Here is an 18,178-nt window from a genome sequence, read left to right on the forward strand (position 1 = left end):
AACGACTTTCATCTTCCCTGTCAGACAGTTGCACCTTGCACTTGCAATTTGCAACGCACAAGTACGCCCTTTTGTGAATGTTTTTGCTCGGATTTCTTGAACCGCCCGAAGCAAGAGGCAAGAAGAGAAGAAAGAAAACGACGACACAAACACAACCGACAGCAACTGACAGACAGAACAGAGAGGAGACGACGACAGCCATCCATCCGTCCATCACCCCAAAAAGAAGCAGAGCAGTCTCCATCACGACAGACAGCAAGCAAGCAAAACAAGCAAAGCAAGCGGCTGTGTGTGACTTGAGAGCAACGGTGATCCAAAGGGCCACACACCACCCTCTGTGTTTGTGCGCACGCTTCAGTGAGTCCCACACACGAGCTGCTGTTGTCAGCGGTTATTGATTGCTGCATCCAGTTTTCAGAAGCCCCGTCCCCAACTCGACACAAAACAGCCAGCCATGCCACCTGCCGGTGAAGAGGCCACAAAGAAGATGGACGTCTCCAAGGACGTCGACAAGAACAAGGACAAAGACGCCAAGAAGAACGAAAAGGAAGAAGACGTGGAAATCAACGAGGAAGACCTGGTACGAACTGTGCGTGTGCGTGTGCGTGTGCGTGTGCGTGTGCGTGTGCGTGTGCGTGAGCGCGTGTTTGTGAGTGCGTGTGCATGCATGTGTACGCGCATGTGTGTAGACTTGTGTATGTATGCGCGTGTGTACGCGTGTGTGTACTGTGTAGACTTGTGTTGATGCTTTTTGTTTTGCACTGTGCATGTTGCGCCCCCCCCCATTGTTTTGCATGTCATGCGAAGCGACACACTCATCCAAACACCGTTTCACTATTTGCTGCCGTGTTGCAGTCCGAAGCTGACCGCGAGCTGAAGATGAAGCTTGAGGGTTACCTTGACCGACTCGACGTACGCTGCAGTCATTTATTGCCTTTCCAATCATCCCCTTCTTGCTTGCGTCTGTGGGAATTATTGTCCCTGCCCTCTCTGTCTCTGTCTCTCTGTCTGTCTGTCTGTCTGTCTCTCTCCGTCTCTCTCTCTCCGTCTCTGTCTGTCTCTCTCTCTCCGCCTCTGTCTGTCTCTCTCTCCGTCTCTGTCTGTCTGTCTCTCTCTCTCCGCCTCTGTCTGTCTCTCTCTCCGTCTCTGTCTGTCTGTCTCTCCGTCTCTGTGCCTGTCTCTCTCACTCACTCACACACACACACATCTGTGCACGTGTGTGGGTGGTCGCTGACAGGAGGACGATCAGAGCCTGTACGAGCAGTGCCTGAAGGACCTGCGTTCCGAGATCAAGACAGCCACGTCATCTATGACCTCTGTGCCCAAGCCCCTCAAATTCCTTCGCCCACACTATCAGCGCATCAAGGACATCCGCGAGAAGCTCAGCTCCCCAGAACACAAGGTCTGCAAGCGTGTACACATGCGAGTGTCGTGTGCGCGTTGTATGACGTGTGGGCGGCGTCGTGTGGAGAGAAACGTTGCATATGCATGCACAGAAACCGTGTGGTGTAATCCATCTATAGCGTCAACCGCCCGTCCCTGCTCATCTCTTGTGTGCATGCCCCGCGCAAAACCATGCTGTCGTCTCCGTGTTGCCACTGTCTGTTCGTCTCTCGGCCACGCAGGCGATTGCTGCCGACGTCATCTCGCTGATTGCGACGACGGTGGACAGCGGCGAGCGCGACTGCCTCAACTTCCGCCTCAAGGGCACAGATGAGCCCATCTCCCTCTGGGGCCACGAATACGTCAGGTGCGTGGCCACCCTGAATTTGTCCTGCGTGCTCATTCCGCGTGTGATGTGTGTGTGTGTGTGTGTTGTGTACTGTGGTGTTGCATCAAACCTCACCCCCACCACATCTTCTCCTCGGCTCATCACCCCCCCCCTCTGTTTTCCACACGTGGTGGCTGTAGGCACCTGATTGGTGAGATTGCGCTTGAGCACAGCGCGCGCGTGGCGGCTGCAGAGGAGGCTGGCAGCGAGCCCCAGCTCGACGACCTCACCAAGCTTGCCGGTGAAATTGTCCCATACTGCGTCAAGAACAACGCCGAGCCAGACGCTTGCGACCTCCTCATGGAGGTGCGCTGTTTGTGTGTGTGTATGTGTGTGTGTGTGTGTGTGCGACCGTGTGTCAATACCGCTCCTCACCTGTGCCCGATTTCACCCTTCCCTCACCACACCTCTCTCTCTCTCTCCTTCTCTCTCTCTCTCTCTTTCTCTCTTTCTCCTTCTCTTGCGTGTGTTGTTTTCGCACCAGATTGAGCGCCTTGATATGCTGGAGCCGCACGTGGACGAGAACTGCTACGACCGCGTCTGCCTCTACCTCATGAGCTGCGTCCCATACGTCCCAGGTCCGTTGCGCCTCCGGCGTTCGCTCTTATTGCAGTGCCCTGCGCGTTGGGCCTCTGCATTTGGGTGGCCTTGCAACGTTACATACACCAACGCGTGGCGTGTCATGTGCACGCCCACTTCATGTGTTTGTGCCACTGTTTGTACGACACTTGCTTTTCCCCTTTCCACTCTTTCCCCCCTCACGACTCAACCCCCGCCCCTCTCCTCGCCGCCGCGCCCATTTCACCCCCCCCCCCTCTTTCTCTCTTGTCCTGCAGAGCCGTACGACGAGATCCTGATGAAGACATGTCTCGGCATCTTCCGCAAGTTTTCCAAGTGGCCGCAGGCGATGCAGGTCGCCCTCAAGCTGAACGACATGGACATTATCAAGGACATCTTCAAAACATGCCCAGACAGGTGCGCATGCGCCATGATTTCTTCGTTTGGCTTACTGTGCACACGAGGGAGCGAGCGCGCATGAACGTGTGAGCTTGTGTGAGAGAACGCGCGCGTGTGTGGTTGCGCTGTGTCCTCACCATGCCACCACCACCACGACCATCGCAACCATCACATCACTGTTGCTGCTTCAGGAGCACGCGGCGGCAGCTTGCGTTCCTGCTTGGACGGCAGCAGTTTTTCTTTGACGTTGAGGAGGAGCTTGACGGCATTGAGGAGGACGATGACGAGCTCGAGCAACTCCGCGACCTCATGGCAAACGTACGCGCGCACACAGACACACGCACACACGCACACACAGACAGACACACACGCACACAAACACACACGCACACACAGACACACACACAGACAGACACACACACAGACAGACACACACACACACACACAAGTACAAGCATGATCCACGAATGTGGTGTCTTTCTTACTCTCATACGCCACGCGCACGATGCGTTGCTTGCCATGCTGTTGTCATTACGCCAGACGCACCTGAGCAGCAGTTACCTTGCACTGGCGCGCGAACTCGACATTCTGGAGCCAAAGTCCCCCGATGATGTGTACAAGGCCGACGACAAGATTGCCACACGTACATTGCTTCATGCCACACTTCACCTCTTCGTGGGCTCGTTCCTGTTGATGAGACGACACTGCCTTTGTTGTAATTTGTCGACCCACTCCCTTATTCAGTTCTGTCCCTCACACCAACCAACCCACCCATCCGCCACTACATGACATTGTGTTGTTTGTCCCTCCCAGGGTTTGCCGTGCCGCGCCTCAACCTGGCCAAGAGCTTCACCAACGCCTTTGTGAACACCGGTACGCCTGCTCGTTGTGTGTGTGCGCGCGCGCGTGTGTGTGTGTGCGCGCGCGTGTGTGTGTTCGTGTGTGTGTGGTGTGGGCAACCACGCCATTGCAACCCCCTTGACCACCTGTGGCGCGTATTCAACTTCACCATGCAGTCATTCATTCATCCACACGTTCCTCCCTCCCTCCCCTCTCTCATCCACCTCATGCTACCCGTGCAGGTTTTGGCAGCGACAAGTTGATTCTGGTTGAGCAGGGCAACACGTGGATCTACCACCACAAGGAGCGCGGGCGCATGTCTGCTGCTGCGTCGCTGGGCATGTTGCTGCTGTGGGACGTGGACGGTGGCCTGACCCAGATTGACGCGTACATGATGTCTGACAAGGAGGAGGTCAAGGCTGGCGCCCTGCTCGCCATTGGCATTGTCAACTCCACCGTTCGCAACGAGCACGAGCCCGCGCTCGCCCTCCTCCAAGGCATGTGTTGTGTGTGTGTGTGTGTGTGTGTGTCTAGGTGCGAAAGTTGTGAAGCAGCCTCCCGCGATCTCGTATGTTATGCAACGATGCATTGTTGGTGTGTCTTCCAACGCATTGTGCTTCAACTCTCTTGACGCTGCTCACATTAACCGCTCGCATCTGTGTTGTTCGCTCGCAGACTATGTGACAAGCAAGGTGCACCTGTTCCGCGTGTCGTCTGTGATGGGTCTCGGGCTGGCCTACGCCGGCACCGCCAACGAGATTGTCACGGAGCTGCTGCGGCCCGTGCTTGACGACTCAGACGCCAAGCTTGAGCTGCACGCCACCGCCGCCATTGCGCTTGGCCAGATCCACGTCGGCACGGGCAACATGGAGATTGCAGAGGCCATTGTGCAGTGCCTGCTGGTGCTCAAGCCGGAGCAGCTCAACACCATGCACGCCCGCATGATTGTTGTCGCTGTCGGCCTCATCTTCATGGGCAAGCAGGCCAGCTCATCGGTACGTATGCAGCTTGGTGTGTGTGTGTGTGTGTTTGCGTGAAGTTTGTGGTGTGTGCGTGAAGTTTGTGGTGTGCTTGAATGGTGTGTGTGTGTGTGTGTGCGTGCGTGGATGATACGCGGGCATTGCACCGCATGTTGCTGTTCAATGCATTCGCCCCTCACGCACGCACGTTTTGGCTTCCGCGCAGCTTGCGTCTGACGTGCTGAGCATTGTGCCGGAGCCGTACAAGACGGTGTTCCAGACGATTGTGGAGAGCATCGCCTATGCCGGCACAGGCAACGTGCTCAAGATCCAGAAGCTCCTGCACATGTGCTCGGAACACATTGAGGAGAAGGAAGGCGAGGAGGGCAACAACCTCTCACAGGTGCGGTGGTGTTGTGTATGTTGTGTATGTTGTGTATGTTGTGTTGTTCTGCGTTTACGTGCGTGTTTACGTGTTGAGGTGAATGTGCATGTATGTGTGGCATGCCCTTGGTATTGGCTCACGCGTGAACTGTGATAGAATGCGTGTCCTTGCCCTCTTACCTTGCTGCCCTTCCACCACCATCACAATGCCCTTCCTTGCCAACCTCAACCTCAACCTCAACCTCCCTTCTCGTGCGCTGCAGGCGTTTGCGACGATTGGCATTGCGATTGTTGCCATGGGGGAGGACATTGGCGTTGAGATGGCGCTGCGCAGCATGAACCACCTCCTCCAATATGGCGAGCCCGTCATCAGGAGGTGCGCTCGTGCCCACGCTTCGTTTGCCACGAATGCGTTCGTCTTTGTTTCTTCGGCGTATACATTTGCTGTGACTGTGCCCTGCCGCCCTTTGCTTCCACGTCTCCACGTCAATGATTACCGCGTGCTCACACCACCTGTGTGCACAATGACAGGGCTGTGCCGATTGCCATGGCGCTGCTGTGCACGTCCAACCCTGCGTTGAACGTGCTTGACATTCTGAGCAAGCTGACGCACGACCCGGACAAGCAGGTGGCGTACAACTCCATCTTTGCACTTGGCATCATGGGGGCCGGCACCAACCACGCCAGGATTGCCGGCATGCTGCGCCACCTTGCGCAGTACTACAGCCGCAGCAACGATGCCATGTTTGTCATCCGCATCGCACAGGTAGGGCGTTGTGCGTTGTGCATTGTGTGTGTGTGTGTGTGTTGTGTTATGTGTTGTGTGTGTGTTGTGTTATGTGTTGTGTGTGTGTTGTGTTATGTGTTGTGCGTGCGTGTGCTGTGTGTGGTGTGTTATGTGTTGTGTGTGCTGTGTGTGTGTATGGTGTAAGCCAGCCGCCCCTCACACACCGCGCCATGCATTTTCATGTACCTGCAGGGTCTGCTGTACACGGGCAAGGGCAGCATCACGCTGTCGCCGTTCCACACGGAGCGCTCTCTGCTGTCTCCCGCCGCCGCCGCAGGCCTCCTCACCATGCTCCTCAGCCTCGTCGACGTCAAAGAAGGTGTGTGTGCGTGTGTGTGCGTGTGTGTGTTAGTGATAGGCTTCTTGACTGTGCCTTTGCTTCGGCCGCAGCAATGCATCTCACACTTCCTCCCCCCCCTCTGCTTCCCTGTGCTTTCCCTTAACCATCCATGTATGCTTGTGCAGTGCTGTTGGGTGACAGCCACTTTATGCTGTACCACTTGGCGCTTGCGATGCATCCGCGCATCCTGTCGCTCTTTGACGAGGACCTCAACCCACTTTCCCTCACCGTCCGCGTCGGCCAGGCCGTCGACGTCGTCGGCCAAGCAGGTGCGGCTGCACTTCTGAGTCGTGGTGGAGAGTGAGAAGGTTCTTGAGTGTGAGCGACTCGATGGGGTGGCTGTTTTGCAGGGTGCGTGATGCTGCCCCGTCGTAGCTTGTGTGTTGAACGCACATGCCTTCGTTCATTATTCCCTGCTTGCATGCAACCCTTGCCCTCATCTCTCCAACAAGTACACCCCCTCACAACGCTCCTCACAACACCATACAACCGCCTCCGCTACATGCACCGCAACAGGCAAGCCCAAGACCATCACTGGCTTTGTGACGAACAACACGCCCGTGCTGCTTGGCTTTGGAGAGCGCGCGCAGCTGGCGACAGAGGAATACGTGCCGCTTACGCCCACCCTGGAAGGGTTTGTCATTTGCCGCAAGAACCCAGACTACGACGAAGAGACGGCAGCCAAGAGCAAGAAGTAACAATGCACACGCGCATGCGCGCATGTACGAACGTGCTTGCTTGCTTGGCACACTGATGTGGTCGTTGATGTCGCTGTGAGTGAGGGCATGTGTGGTCGCTTGCTTGGGCGGCCTTGCTGTGACTGTTTCGTGCGAGTGTGTTTTTGTTTGTTGTTGCCCTTTCCCGTTCGTTCTCGCCATTAACACACACACACGGAACCGTCAGCACCAAAAACGCATGGTTGTGAACGCAAAGCTTTGGGGGTTTATGCAACAGTTTGGGGAGGGGGGGGGAAGGAATGAGACAAGGAGATTGAGGCAAAGACCAAGGGAGACAACCAACAAACAAACGCAACCCACAACACAACGCGCAATGAACAGACAGAATAGAATGCTGCTGGTTTGATGAATTCACAAAATGTAAGCACGAGGCACTCGCTCGCAAACACAACGAGACATCTTAAGACACACCGAGACAGTTAGACACTCGCAATTCAACGACACAAAGGAAGCAAACGACACGCAAGCAAGCACATGCCCGCAGCCACTATGCGTCGTCTCTGGCGAGCATGTCGACAAAGCGGCGGTAGTCAACCATGCCCTCGCCCACGTCGCACTGGCCCAGCAGCGCCGTCATCAGGCCATTGCCCAGGGGGAGGCCGATCTGAGAAGAGACAGAAGAGAGCCGCAGAGGCGTGGTGGTGGTGGTGAGGGGACAGCTGAACAAACGGGCGCACACGTGTCGATACACGCAGCCGCGAAACCACAGGCACCAGCAGCATTTCCCTCCACCAGCATCAGCAGGAATGGCGGCTCACCTCGAGGCACGTGTCGTAGACGGTGTCCTGGTGGAGGACGCCGCGGTCGTTGGCGTCGAGTTGCGCCAGGCGCTTGTGCACGAGATCAAAGCTGGAGAACCCGCGGTCACGCAGCGCCTTGCGTGCAGAGTCAAGTGCATCTGCCGCATCCGTACTGGTGGTGGCAATTTGGGGGGGGGGGGAGGAGAGGGGGAGGAGAGGGGGGTGGTGAGAAGGGGGGTTGTGCATGACCAAACAACGCGAAGGTGTCACGACGACAGAACGCAAAATGCACGTAAGCAAACACACACAGACACACACACACACATACACATACACATACACACACACACACACACACGCACACACACACATACATACATACATACATACATACACACACACATACACATACACATACACACAGACGCAGCGAGCGTACTTTGTGTCGAAGAGGATGTTGTACTTCTTTGAGAGCTGGTCCAGGGCGGCCTGCGGGTACTGGTGCGCGTTCTCTTGAATGAACTTGAGCACAAACTTGTCGCAGTCCTCAAGCACAAACGTGCGGCCAAACACCTGCAGATGCAAGTGGGAGGTGGCAAGGGATTGCGCGTGAGGCGAGAAGAACATTGTGAGAAGGCGTGAAGTGATTGGGGGGGGGGCAAGTGAAGAGACATGCACCGCAGCTGGAGACACACATCGCAGACGCAAGAACACACCACAGCAAGCGACCAGCGCAACCAAAAACCGCCCACTATCTCTCCATCGCCCACATGCTGCCGCACCTCCAATTCCATGCCAGGGTAGAGGTCAAAGTCGCCATAGTACACAGGGTTGTGCTTGTCGCAGCCGGGCTTGCGCACGCGCGTGGCCTCCAGGAACTTCCCGCCGTGCGTCTCGCGCGAGCGTGGCTCGAAGATGGAGATGGTGTCCGAGGAGAGGTGGTAGGACACGATGAACCGGCGCTCGGCGTCAATGGGGTTCTCCGTCTTCATGCGCGCAGAGAAGCGAAGGGACTAGACGAACAAGAAGGGAAGGGAGGGGGGCGGCGGCAGTAAAGGCCGAGAGAGATATGGGATGGGTGAGCAGGCATGTGGATGAAGACAGCAAGCGGGAACAGGCGTCGAGATAGCGGTCGTGAGGGACAATGGAGATGGTGTTCAAGGTAGAATGTAAGTTGTTCCAAACCACACACAACACACACACACACACACACACACACCTTGTTGTCGTATTTGAGGAGCTTGCCAATGTCTGCCTTTGGTGGCTTTGGCTGCAGGGCCAGCACGCTCTGCATGGAGTCCTCGTGAGTGCCAAATCCGGTGTGCGGCGGAATTTCCACAGGGGCGTCCTCTGTCAACGGGTCCTCAACATCAATGGGGGTGAAGTCCTCCACGTTGAAGTTCCGGCGGTAAAACTCGCGCGTAAACTCATCGCAGTCGCACAGCAGCAGCTCTCTAGTAGAAAGGGGGGGGGGGAGTTAGGAGGATGAGGAGGAGGGCAGCGAAGGAAAGAAGGGATGGGGGTGGGGTGGAGGTGGGTGAGGATGAGAGTGGGAAGGAACTGACGAGAATAACAGCAACAAGAACAAGAACAAGAGCGACAAGAACAAGAACAGGAACAGGAACAAGAACAGGAACAAGAACAAGGGCAAGAGCAAGAGCAAGAACGGCAACACCACCACCACTGCGACAGGTGTGGGGCAGCGCACCTTCCGAGGATGAAGACGCGTGCGCCAATGCCGAGGTCCTCGGGCCCAATGTAGTCGCCCTCTTCCTCCTGCGACGGCTCCATCACAATCTTCGGGAACGCGCCTGGTGCCCAAGGTGAGGTGGTGTTGATGTGAGACGAGGGGGAGGGAATGGTGAGAAAGGCAAAAAGAACACACACACACACACACACACACACACACACACACACACACACACACACACACACACACACACACACACACACACACGGGCGCGCGCGCGCACGCAAAGATACAGACAGACAAACAAACAAACGGGGCTGTGCTCACGTGGGATGTTCTTTGGGTTCTTTGGGACGCGCTGGCGGCGGAGGAGGAGCGGGAAGTTGTCGCGCCCATCGTTCGGTTGGTGCTGCTCCCGGATCTCAATCGTGTCGTCAACGAGAAAGTACAGCAGCGTCTGTAGTGGCGGAGGGATGTTTCAAAGGAGGGCGGGGGCATGTGAGCTGATGAGATGGAAAGGGTGGGATGAGATGGAGGGAGTGATGCAAAGAGCGATAAGAGAGACACACGGAAGCATGACACACAGACATACAAAGCATACAAAGCATACAAAGTAAACACAGCACAGCACACAGCACAGCACACAGCACAGCACACACACACACACACACACACACACACACACACACACACACACGCGCGCGCGCGCGCGCCGCACAGCGTGTGTCATACTCACAAAGGGCCTGAGTTCGCCGTAGAGGTTTGCGCGGTCGTCCCATACGCAGTAGAAGCGCAGCACCTTTCGATCGAGCTCAATAAACTGCTTCAGCTTGTCAAAGTCGCTCTTGGTGGTGGCCAGCGTGGACGGCTGCTCCACAACCTTGCGCTTCACCGTGTACGGGTCCTCCGGCACTTGCTCCGTCGCATTCAGCTCAATGCCGTTGGACAGAAGGAATTCCTGCGAAGGGGGGGGGGGCGTGGTTGTTTGTGGTGGCGGGAGGTGAGAGGGTGGGGTAAGGGAAGGGAGTGACATGGGGCAAGTGCGAGTGTTAGAAGAAGCTGAAGGAAATGAACCACAGTTCGAGGTAAGCTTACCTGCACACACACACACACACACACATACACACACAGACACACAGACACACAACACACACACACACAGGCGCACCACACACACACACACACAGACACACACACACACACACCTTTGTGAAGGCGTCGCAGTCTGTGACGCGGAAGACGCGGCCGTAGATGGGGAGGTTCATGCCGACGTTCAGGTCCTTCCACGACCACGTGTTGCCGCGCGCGTCCTTGGGCAGGCGCTGGCGACGAATGAGCTTGCCCTGGGGGAGACCGCTGTTGGGGACGGGGGGCTCGAGCACAGACATGGTGTCATCCTCAAGATGGTAGTAGATCTGAGTACGCGGTGCAATGGCGCGCGCGGATGGTCGAGATTGGAGGGGTTGAGGAAGGGGAAGAAAGGCGTCAGCAAGGCAGAGGCAATAGAAAGTGAACGTGTGTGAATGTATACGTACGTGTATGTGCGTGTGTGCGTGTGTGTGCATGTGTGTAAATGTGAATGAACGTGTGTTCATGTGTGTAAATGTGAGACTGAGCAGCAGCGCATGACGACCGTCTCAGGTGCATGTGGACGTGATGGGAGGTGGACGACACGGAAGGGTGAGGAAGAGCAGCTTCACAGCTGGAGGTGTTCAACTCATCAGCATCAGATGCAGAGCCCAGTGGCATCAAGACCACCGACCTTGACGCGGCGCACGCGGAAGTGCTCCTCCGCAGACTCTGTGACCGTTTCCTTGAAGTAGCCATCAAATGTCAGGACCTGAGCAGCGACATGGAGGTGCAAGCAGAGTGAGGCTCGATGGGCTCACACGCGACGATGCATTGTTTCGTGTGCGTGCATGTGCGTGTGTGTGTGTGTCTGACGAAATGGATGGACAACATGAAATACACGACATCACGGTTGAAGGCAACAGCGACATGACATGATGATGCCATGTTTGATGCAACACTGCAGGAGGGGGAGTGTGTTGCACCTTCTTGTCAAGAGCGACGTAGGCTGGGATGTGTGCTGGGGTTCGAATGGGCAATGCGGCCTTCTCTGTTTCTCTGCGTGTGGTGGTCTGGAAGGCAAGGCGCTTTGTTTGCTCCTGCAGCCGGCGCAGGTCGTCCTCGCTCACCTCTTCTGCATCATCACCACGGCCTGCTGTCTTGGACAGCGTTTGGGATCGTGGGAACCGCGTTTGCTGAACGGGGCGTGTGCGTTTGCGTGTGCATTTGCGTGTGCGCGTGTGCGTGTGTGTGCGTGTGTGTGAGTGTGAGTGTGAGTGCATGTGTGTGTGTGAGTGTGTGAGTGCATGGGAGCGTGCAAGCTTGTATGCGAGAGGACACGCGCGCGTGTTGGTGTTCCATGTTTGTGATGTTTGCAGCACTGGTGCGAGTTGACAAGGAGCAGGTGACACACGCTGCTCATTGTTGCCACCAACCGTGGGATCCTGGAAGGTGAAACCAGGCAGCAGCGGCGCTGTTTTCTTGACACTTGACATGGTGTGCTGTGATTGCTGTCTGCAGCGAGCGGCACAGGAGACAATGACGTATGAATAATACAGTACACAAGCATACGAGAGGAAACGAGAGGAGTGAGGGGAGGAAGAGGAGGCACACAACCAGGAGGGCATTAGCAAACGCACACACATGCACATGCACACACATCCACAGACCTGGGGTTGCTTCGGGTGTGGTGTTGTGGTGTTGTTGGTTTGATGGAGTGTGTGTGTGGAAATGACAATCGTCTTGGCAACAACGCACCTGGAGAGTTTATGAAAGATATGCTACAAAATTCAGCAAGGCAAGCAAGGCAAGAGGCGTTTGCGCTGTGTGGCGCTGTGGCACTGGCATGGGACAAACGCGCACCGGCATTCATATCCAACAAGACAAGACACCTCTGCACACGCACCGACACGAGCCACAACAGCACTCCCCTCCTTATCCTCCTTCCCTCGTCTCTCCCTCCCTCTCCCTCCCGCTCTCTCTGCGATGCTTTGTAACAGGACGAAGAGCAGAGAAAAAGTACAGCGACAACAGCGAAAACAAGTTGTCTTCGTTGCATGTGGACGTTCCTTACTTCTTCTTCTTTCCCTTCTTCTTGTTCTTCTTGGCAGCCGCCTTTCGTGCGGCCTGGTGACCACACGTGGGATGGGCGCACACATGATGGAGAGTGAGTACAATGGCGGAACGCACACAGAGACGCACTCAGAAGACCACACAGGCCTGCGTACACACCCACGCACCCACGCACCCACGCACCCACGCACCCACGCACCCACACACGCAAACCCACCCACAAACGCACCCACCCACACCCACACCCACACCCACACACAAACAAGTGCATGCATACACAACACACATAACACAAAACACACAACAATCCCCCAGCCCCCCCCCCGCCAAGAAGTCACCGTACCTTGCGGGACTTGTATGCCTTCCAACAGGACTGGATGAGCAGGGCAGCGCGTATCATCTTCTGCATCTCTTCCTCCGCCTGCTGCTTGTACTCGCGCTCCGCTCGCCTCTCCTCCATAATGCGATTGTACTCAATCTCAAGCACGTTGAACCGTTCCTCCAGCTCCTGCAGCTGCTTCGACTCTGCGCCATATTGCTGCTGAATACCGTCGAGTTCGCGTTGCTTCTCGCCCATGTCCTGGTCGTACTTCATGATCCACCCCTCTATCTGCGCCTGCAGCTTCAGCTTTCGCTTGCGCAGCTTTGTTTCCTCGTCCTTGTGCTTCTTCCTCATGCTCGCAAGCTCCTGATGCGAGCGAGCGTGCGTGTGCGTGTGTGTGTGTGTGTGTTTAGAAGCGTTTGGGAGCAGGCATGTGGCGAGTGGGGTGAGTGTTGAAGGCAAGTGGGAGGAGGGAGGGAATGACTTGCGAAAACACACACATATGAACAATATCTTCACTCCTTCTCACCACCAGCATCATCACCATCACCATCATCGTCATCATCACTATCATCGTCGTCATCGTCGTCACCTTTTCCAGCTTGTCCAGCTGCTCGTTGAGCTGTTTGCCGTCCGTGTTCATCGTGTGCTCGTGATGGTCTTGCCTGGACCAAGCAAGTGTGAACATGTGTGCAGGTGGATGTGTGCGTGTGCGTGAATGAGAATGACGTGGCGCAAACATGAGAGTGCGCAAGACAATGTGGCAACAAGGGCACACACAGACACAGACACACACAGACACAGAGACACAGACAGACAGACACACACACGGCACAACAGCAACGTACTTGCGCCTGGCCTCGCGCAGGGTTTGCCTGCTGTGTTCTGCGGCGCTGTGAGCGATAAAGTCCAAATCATCCTATACGCGCGTCGCACATATTGCCAGACGGTATCAGGAATTGGCACAGCAGCACAACAGAAATGGTTTACACGCACACGCACACATTCTCGCACACACACACACACACACACACACACACACACACACACACACACACGCACGCAAACATACACAAACGCACACACACACACGCAAACACACACAAACGCACACACACACACATTTACACGCATACACACACACACACACACACACACACCTCGAGGTCTGCGATGATGGCGTCTCTCCGCTCGGTCTCCTGGTGATGCTCGCGCTGCGCCTGCCGCAATTTCGTCTCCAGCGACTTGAGGGTCGCAATGTTCTTCTTCTCGTTGGCGCGAAGCTTGTTGACCTTCTCCTGCTGGCTGCGCTCATCCTCGACGTTGGTTGTGAGTTTGAGGTAGAGCACATCGCGGAGCTGCTGCAGCCGCTGCGTGAGTGTCTTGAACGATTCCGGCAGGTGCACCGGCCGCTGCCGCAGCGCCTGCGCCTCGTGCGGCCGCTTGCTGAGGTGGTGCATGAGCTTGCGGGTGGACTCCTCCACGGCAATGCTGAGCTCGCGGTTGTCTGTGTCGGCGGCGTATGTCTTCTCTGTTCGTCTGTGTGCCTGCAGCATCTGCAGCGTGTCCTCGCTCAGCTGCGATGCGCCGTCCCACGCAAACTCGGATGTGTTGGACGCTGGGCGTGCGTTTTCTGCGTCGCTCTCGTTTGCGTCGTCGCGAACAACGCAGGCCGAGCACAGGTGCGGCAACAGCGCACAGCGCGTCAGCATGTCGTCGACCACGGCCGCGATCCGCTCGCCGACCACGGAGTTGATGCGCTGCTGTTGTTGACTCATGTTGCGTCTGGGGGTGGGGTTATGTGTGTGCTTCTGGGGGTGGGGTTATGTGTGTGCTTGTGGGGTGTATGAATGTGAATGTGTGTGTGTGTGTGTTGTGTTGTGTTGTGTTGTGTTGTGTTGTGTTGTGTTGTGTTGTGTAAAGAACCAACGCAACAAACAAGGAAAGAGAAAAGGGTGCTGTCACAAAGAAGCCCGGGCTGTTGAGAGAGAGAGAGAGAGCGAGAGAGCGAGCGCGCTGGAGGTCAAGGCGTGCTCAGGGCACGCAGGCAGGTGGGTGGTGCTGGTCGGGTGAGCGATAGTTGATGGTGTGTGCTGTTGTGCTGCTGTGTTCTTCGTCTTTGCTGTTGGCTGCTTGCTTGTTGCCAGGCTATTTGCCAATTGCAGAAGATGAACGTGAAGGTGTGGAAGATGTTCACAAATCATCTACACCGTCCATCAGGGCAGCAATTTGCAACTGCAGCCAGCAAGAACGACAACACACACCCCACGCCACGGCAGATCTTCAGCTCCTGACCTCTCCTCTCCTCACTCGCTCCACCGAGTTGACACACAACAGCTTGAACACAAGAACAAGACCAGAGGAACAGAGGGGGCCTGTTCGATTGTGCTTTGTCTTTCCTTGTCTTTGTCTTCTGTCTCCTGTCTTTGTGTCTGCGTTTGTGTTGGTGGAGCTGCCCAGCTCGCTCGCCATGTCACATCATCAGCAGCAGCAACAACAGCAGCAGCAGCAGCCGCAGCAGCCGCAGCCACCGCGGCAATATCAAGTACCAACAACAAATGCGGTGCAGGTCAGTCAGTCTGATGCGATGTGAAGGCACACGGTGAAGAATACTCGTTTGTTGTGCGCATTGTGCTCTTGCCTTCCTTGGCAGAGGCTCTGTCTTGATGTGTGTGTGTGTGTGTGTGTGTGTGTGCAAGCCATTTGCTGCTTGTGTTTGCTGATCCCACTTGCTTGAGCTGACAATCAATCATGTGGTTCTCCTGCGATCATGGTGCCACGCGCCCACCGTCATCTTCTGCGAAACCGTCCGCTCGACCCTCTTCGACTGCGACAACGGTGTCGACGATGACGAAAACCGCCACCCCCACCACGACTGGCCCTGCCTCCCGGTTCTCTGCCTCATCCTCGTCCTCCAAATCCTCTGCAACCACGTCGACAACGTCATCTTCATCAACGCGGACATCGTCTTCATTCACGCCACCGCCACCGTCGTTGTTATTGCCCCTGTCAACGCGTCTGTCGTCACCACCACAACCACCGCGCGTGCCACCACCATCTCCCTCCGTGCTTACGCTGCGGCAGATGCTGAACGATGGGCACTTCCTGCGAGGCTCCTCGGATGCAGACGGAACGCCGCAGCGATCCCGAACAGACAGCACGAGCAGTGAGACGCGGCTGGTGGACAGTGAACCGCTCCAGGATGGCCCGCTGTTCTCCGGCCGGCCCCGCCAGAAGGAGGAACAGCTCACCATGACCAAGCACTCGTACACGCCGTCGAAATCGCGGCCGCAGCCACGCGATGTGGCTGCAACGGCGAGCTCGTCCCTGGGGGCGCCGTCTGCCACCCTTCCCGCCAACGGCAGCGACGTATGTCATGCGCACCACAGCAGCTGCACGTGTGTGTGTGTGTGTGTGTGTGTGTGTGTGTGTGTGTGTGTGTGTGTGTGTGTGCTTGCGTGTGCTTGCGTGTGTGCGTGTGTGTTTGCGTGTTTGCGTGTTTGCGTGTTTGCGTGTTTGCGTGAGAGAGTGGGAGAGAGAGAGAGTGTGTGTGTGTGTGTTTCATCCGCCACAGAAGCAAATCAACGTACGCTGATGCCACGCCCTGCCCCATGTTTGTTCATGTGTGTGCGTCCACGGGATTGTACTCAATGCAGAGATCATCCTTGGCGACGTCACCGACGCCGTCGCAAACACGATCACAGAACATCTCCAGCGAGTCCCTGTAAGAGACAGTGCAGTAAAGCGCTGTACCTGTGTGTGGTTTTGTGTGCTTCTGTAGTCGTATGTGCTGTGCTTGTTTGTGTGCGTGTGTATTTGTGCGTGTGTTTGTGTGTATTTGTGTGTTTGTACGTGTGCGTGTATATTTGTGTGTGTTTGTACGTGTATATTTGTGTGTGTGTGTGTGTTTGTGTGTGTTTGTATGTGTGCGTGTGTGTTTGCATGTGTTTGCGTGTGGGCTCCAGTGCACAAGCCTGTCATCCTCACGCCGCGTGTGCATGCGTGTGCATGCGTGTGCATGCGTGTGCGTGTATCCTCCCCGCAGTTCAGCGGCGGGCACCACCGTTGAAGAAGAGCAGGACGCCATCAGGTCTGCCAGCACTGCCACGATACGCAACATGGCTCATGTCTTGTGTGCGTGTCGGTGTGTGTGTGTGTGTGTCCGTACCTTTGATCAAGCCTTGCTCTGCTTTCCCTCCTCACCTCACTTCACCACCATCACCACCACCACCACCACCACCGCCATCAACACGGCAATTGCGCCAGGCGGTTTCTGAGCCGGTTCACGTGCTACGATATGATGCCCGTGAGCGTGAAGATGGTCGTCCTCGATACACAACTGCACGTGCGTTGCAGCTGACACATGTGCTGGTGCTGCTTGGTGCTGCTTGCCTCTGCTGCTGTTGCGTGTTGTTTGTTAACCTGCCCAGCCGTGTTGTGCTGTTCGTTTTCTGCTGTTGCCTCACACACACACACAAATGCGCGCACTTACACATGCACACACATGCACACACATGCACATTTGTGCACTCACACATGCACATTCGCACACAACCCCGCGCAACCCCATACCCCCCCTTTCTTCCTCTTGCTGTGCACAGGTGAAGAAGGCGTTCTTTGCGCTGGTGCAGAATCAGATCCGCTCAGCGCCGCTGTGGGACTCGCGCAAGCAGCAGTTTGTGGGCATGTTGACGGTGACCGACTTCATCAACATCCTGCTCAAGTACTACGTCTCCCCCGACAGCAAGATGGAGGAGCTTGAGGAGCACAGGATCCAGACGTGGCGCGGTCCGTGCTCCAACCTGATGTTTTGTTTGGGGGGGGGGGTTGGGTGTGGAGGGGGTATGTTGTAATGTGTTGTGGTGTGTTGGGGTTGTGGCGTGTTGAATGTGTTGTGGTGTGTTGGGGTTGTGGCGTGTTGAATGTGTTGTGGCGTGTTGTATGTGTTGTATGTGTGTGTGTTTGTTGCATAAGGGTGTGTGCAATGCACGACTGTGCGCTTCTCATTCGTTAATACTTGATCCACATTGGCTGCGTTCTTCCCTGCCTGTATCAGACATGTCGAGTGATAAGCGACCGCACACACTCGCGTGCATGGACCCTTCACTCAGGTGTGTAGTTATATGCGTTGCCGTGCGCATGTGGTCGCATGTGGACCTGCGTCTCATATTCCAAGCGTGCCATCACTCCACCACACCACCATGTTATCATCCCCAATCTCACCCTTAACACACCACCCCTCACCTCACCCCCACCTCCCCAGCGTGCTTGAGGCGCTGACGATGCTGCTTGAGTATCGCATCCACCGCCTGCCCGTGATTGACTCGTACACGGGCAACGCAATCTCCATCCTCACCCACAAGCGCATCCTCCAGTTCATCCACCTCAACGTCAGTCACATGCCTCTCTCTGTGTGAGTGTGTGTGTGTTTGTGTTGTGTTGTGTTGTGTTTGTGTTGAGTTGTGTTGTGTTGAAATGTGTTGGAGTTGTGTTGTGTTGTGTTGTGTTCG

General features: G+C 56.0%; 4 protein-coding genes across 4 annotated transcripts; 2 read left to right on the forward strand and 2 right to left on the reverse strand.

The window, feature by feature from the left end:
* The first annotated feature begins 65 nt into the window (after positions 1 to 65).
* Positions 66 to 6,941, forward strand: PTSG_07610 (Psmd2 protein). Its single transcript, XM_004991350.1, has 18 exons — positions 66 to 580; positions 856 to 912; positions 1,238 to 1,402; positions 1,626 to 1,750; positions 1,912 to 2,077; positions 2,256 to 2,349; positions 2,608 to 2,746; positions 2,920 to 3,046; positions 3,269 to 3,371; positions 3,542 to 3,601; positions 3,811 to 4,065; positions 4,244 to 4,563; positions 4,754 to 4,930; positions 5,175 to 5,287; positions 5,443 to 5,677; positions 5,891 to 6,017; positions 6,164 to 6,307; positions 6,555 to 6,941. The coding sequence occupies exons 1-18, from the start codon at positions 455 to 457 to the stop codon at positions 6,734 to 6,736; spliced, it is 2,715 nt and encodes a 904-aa protein (XP_004991407.1). The 5' UTR covers positions 66 to 454; the 3' UTR covers positions 6,737 to 6,941.
* An 18-nt stretch (positions 6,942 to 6,959) lies between these two features.
* PTSG_07611 (EFHC1 protein) lies at positions 6,960 to 12,035 on the reverse strand. The gene is made up of 13 exons (XM_004991351.1): positions 11,944 to 12,035; positions 11,710 to 11,788; positions 11,260 to 11,469; positions 10,968 to 11,045; positions 10,411 to 10,620; positions 9,942 to 10,163; positions 9,533 to 9,662; positions 9,224 to 9,326; positions 8,735 to 8,969; positions 8,298 to 8,528; positions 7,955 to 8,088; positions 7,534 to 7,687; positions 6,960 to 7,379 (listed from the first exon to the last, which is right to left on the reverse strand). Exons 2-13 carry the CDS (start codon positions 11,767 to 11,769, stop codon positions 7,263 to 7,265), a joined length of 1,884 nt encoding a protein of 627 aa, XP_004991408.1. The 5' UTR covers positions 11,770 to 11,788; positions 11,944 to 12,035; the 3' UTR covers positions 6,960 to 7,262.
* Positions 12,036 to 12,343: 308 nt separating this feature from the next.
* On the reverse strand, positions 12,344 to 14,446 carry PTSG_07612 (uncharacterized protein; the record flags this gene model as incomplete). Its single annotated transcript, XM_004991352.1, has 5 exons — positions 12,344 to 12,400; positions 12,690 to 13,034; positions 13,261 to 13,333; positions 13,517 to 13,587; positions 13,829 to 14,446. The coding sequence occupies 5 exons, from the start codon at positions 14,444 to 14,446 to the stop codon at positions 12,344 to 12,346; spliced, it is 1,164 nt and encodes a 387-aa protein (XP_004991409.1).
* Positions 14,447 to 14,874: 428 nt separating this feature from the next.
* On the forward strand, positions 14,875 to 18,085 carry PTSG_07613 (5'-AMP-activated protein kinase subunit gamma-1; the record flags this gene model as incomplete). The annotated part of the gene is made up of 8 exons (XM_004991353.1): positions 14,875 to 15,237; positions 15,753 to 16,037; positions 16,325 to 16,392; positions 16,714 to 16,758; positions 16,935 to 17,013; positions 17,270 to 17,456; positions 17,725 to 17,779; positions 17,932 to 18,085. Exons 1-8 carry the CDS (start codon positions 15,139 to 15,141, stop codon positions 18,083 to 18,085), a joined length of 972 nt encoding a protein of 323 aa, XP_004991410.1. The 5' UTR covers positions 14,875 to 15,138.
* Between the last annotated feature and the right edge of the window lie 93 nt (positions 18,086 to 18,178).

This window comes from Salpingoeca rosetta (genome assembly GCF_000188695.1).
Source record: "Salpingoeca rosetta unplaced genomic scaffold supercont1.20, whole genome shotgun sequence".
Taxonomy (NCBI): domain Eukaryota; class Choanoflagellata; order Craspedida; family Salpingoecidae; genus Salpingoeca; species Salpingoeca rosetta.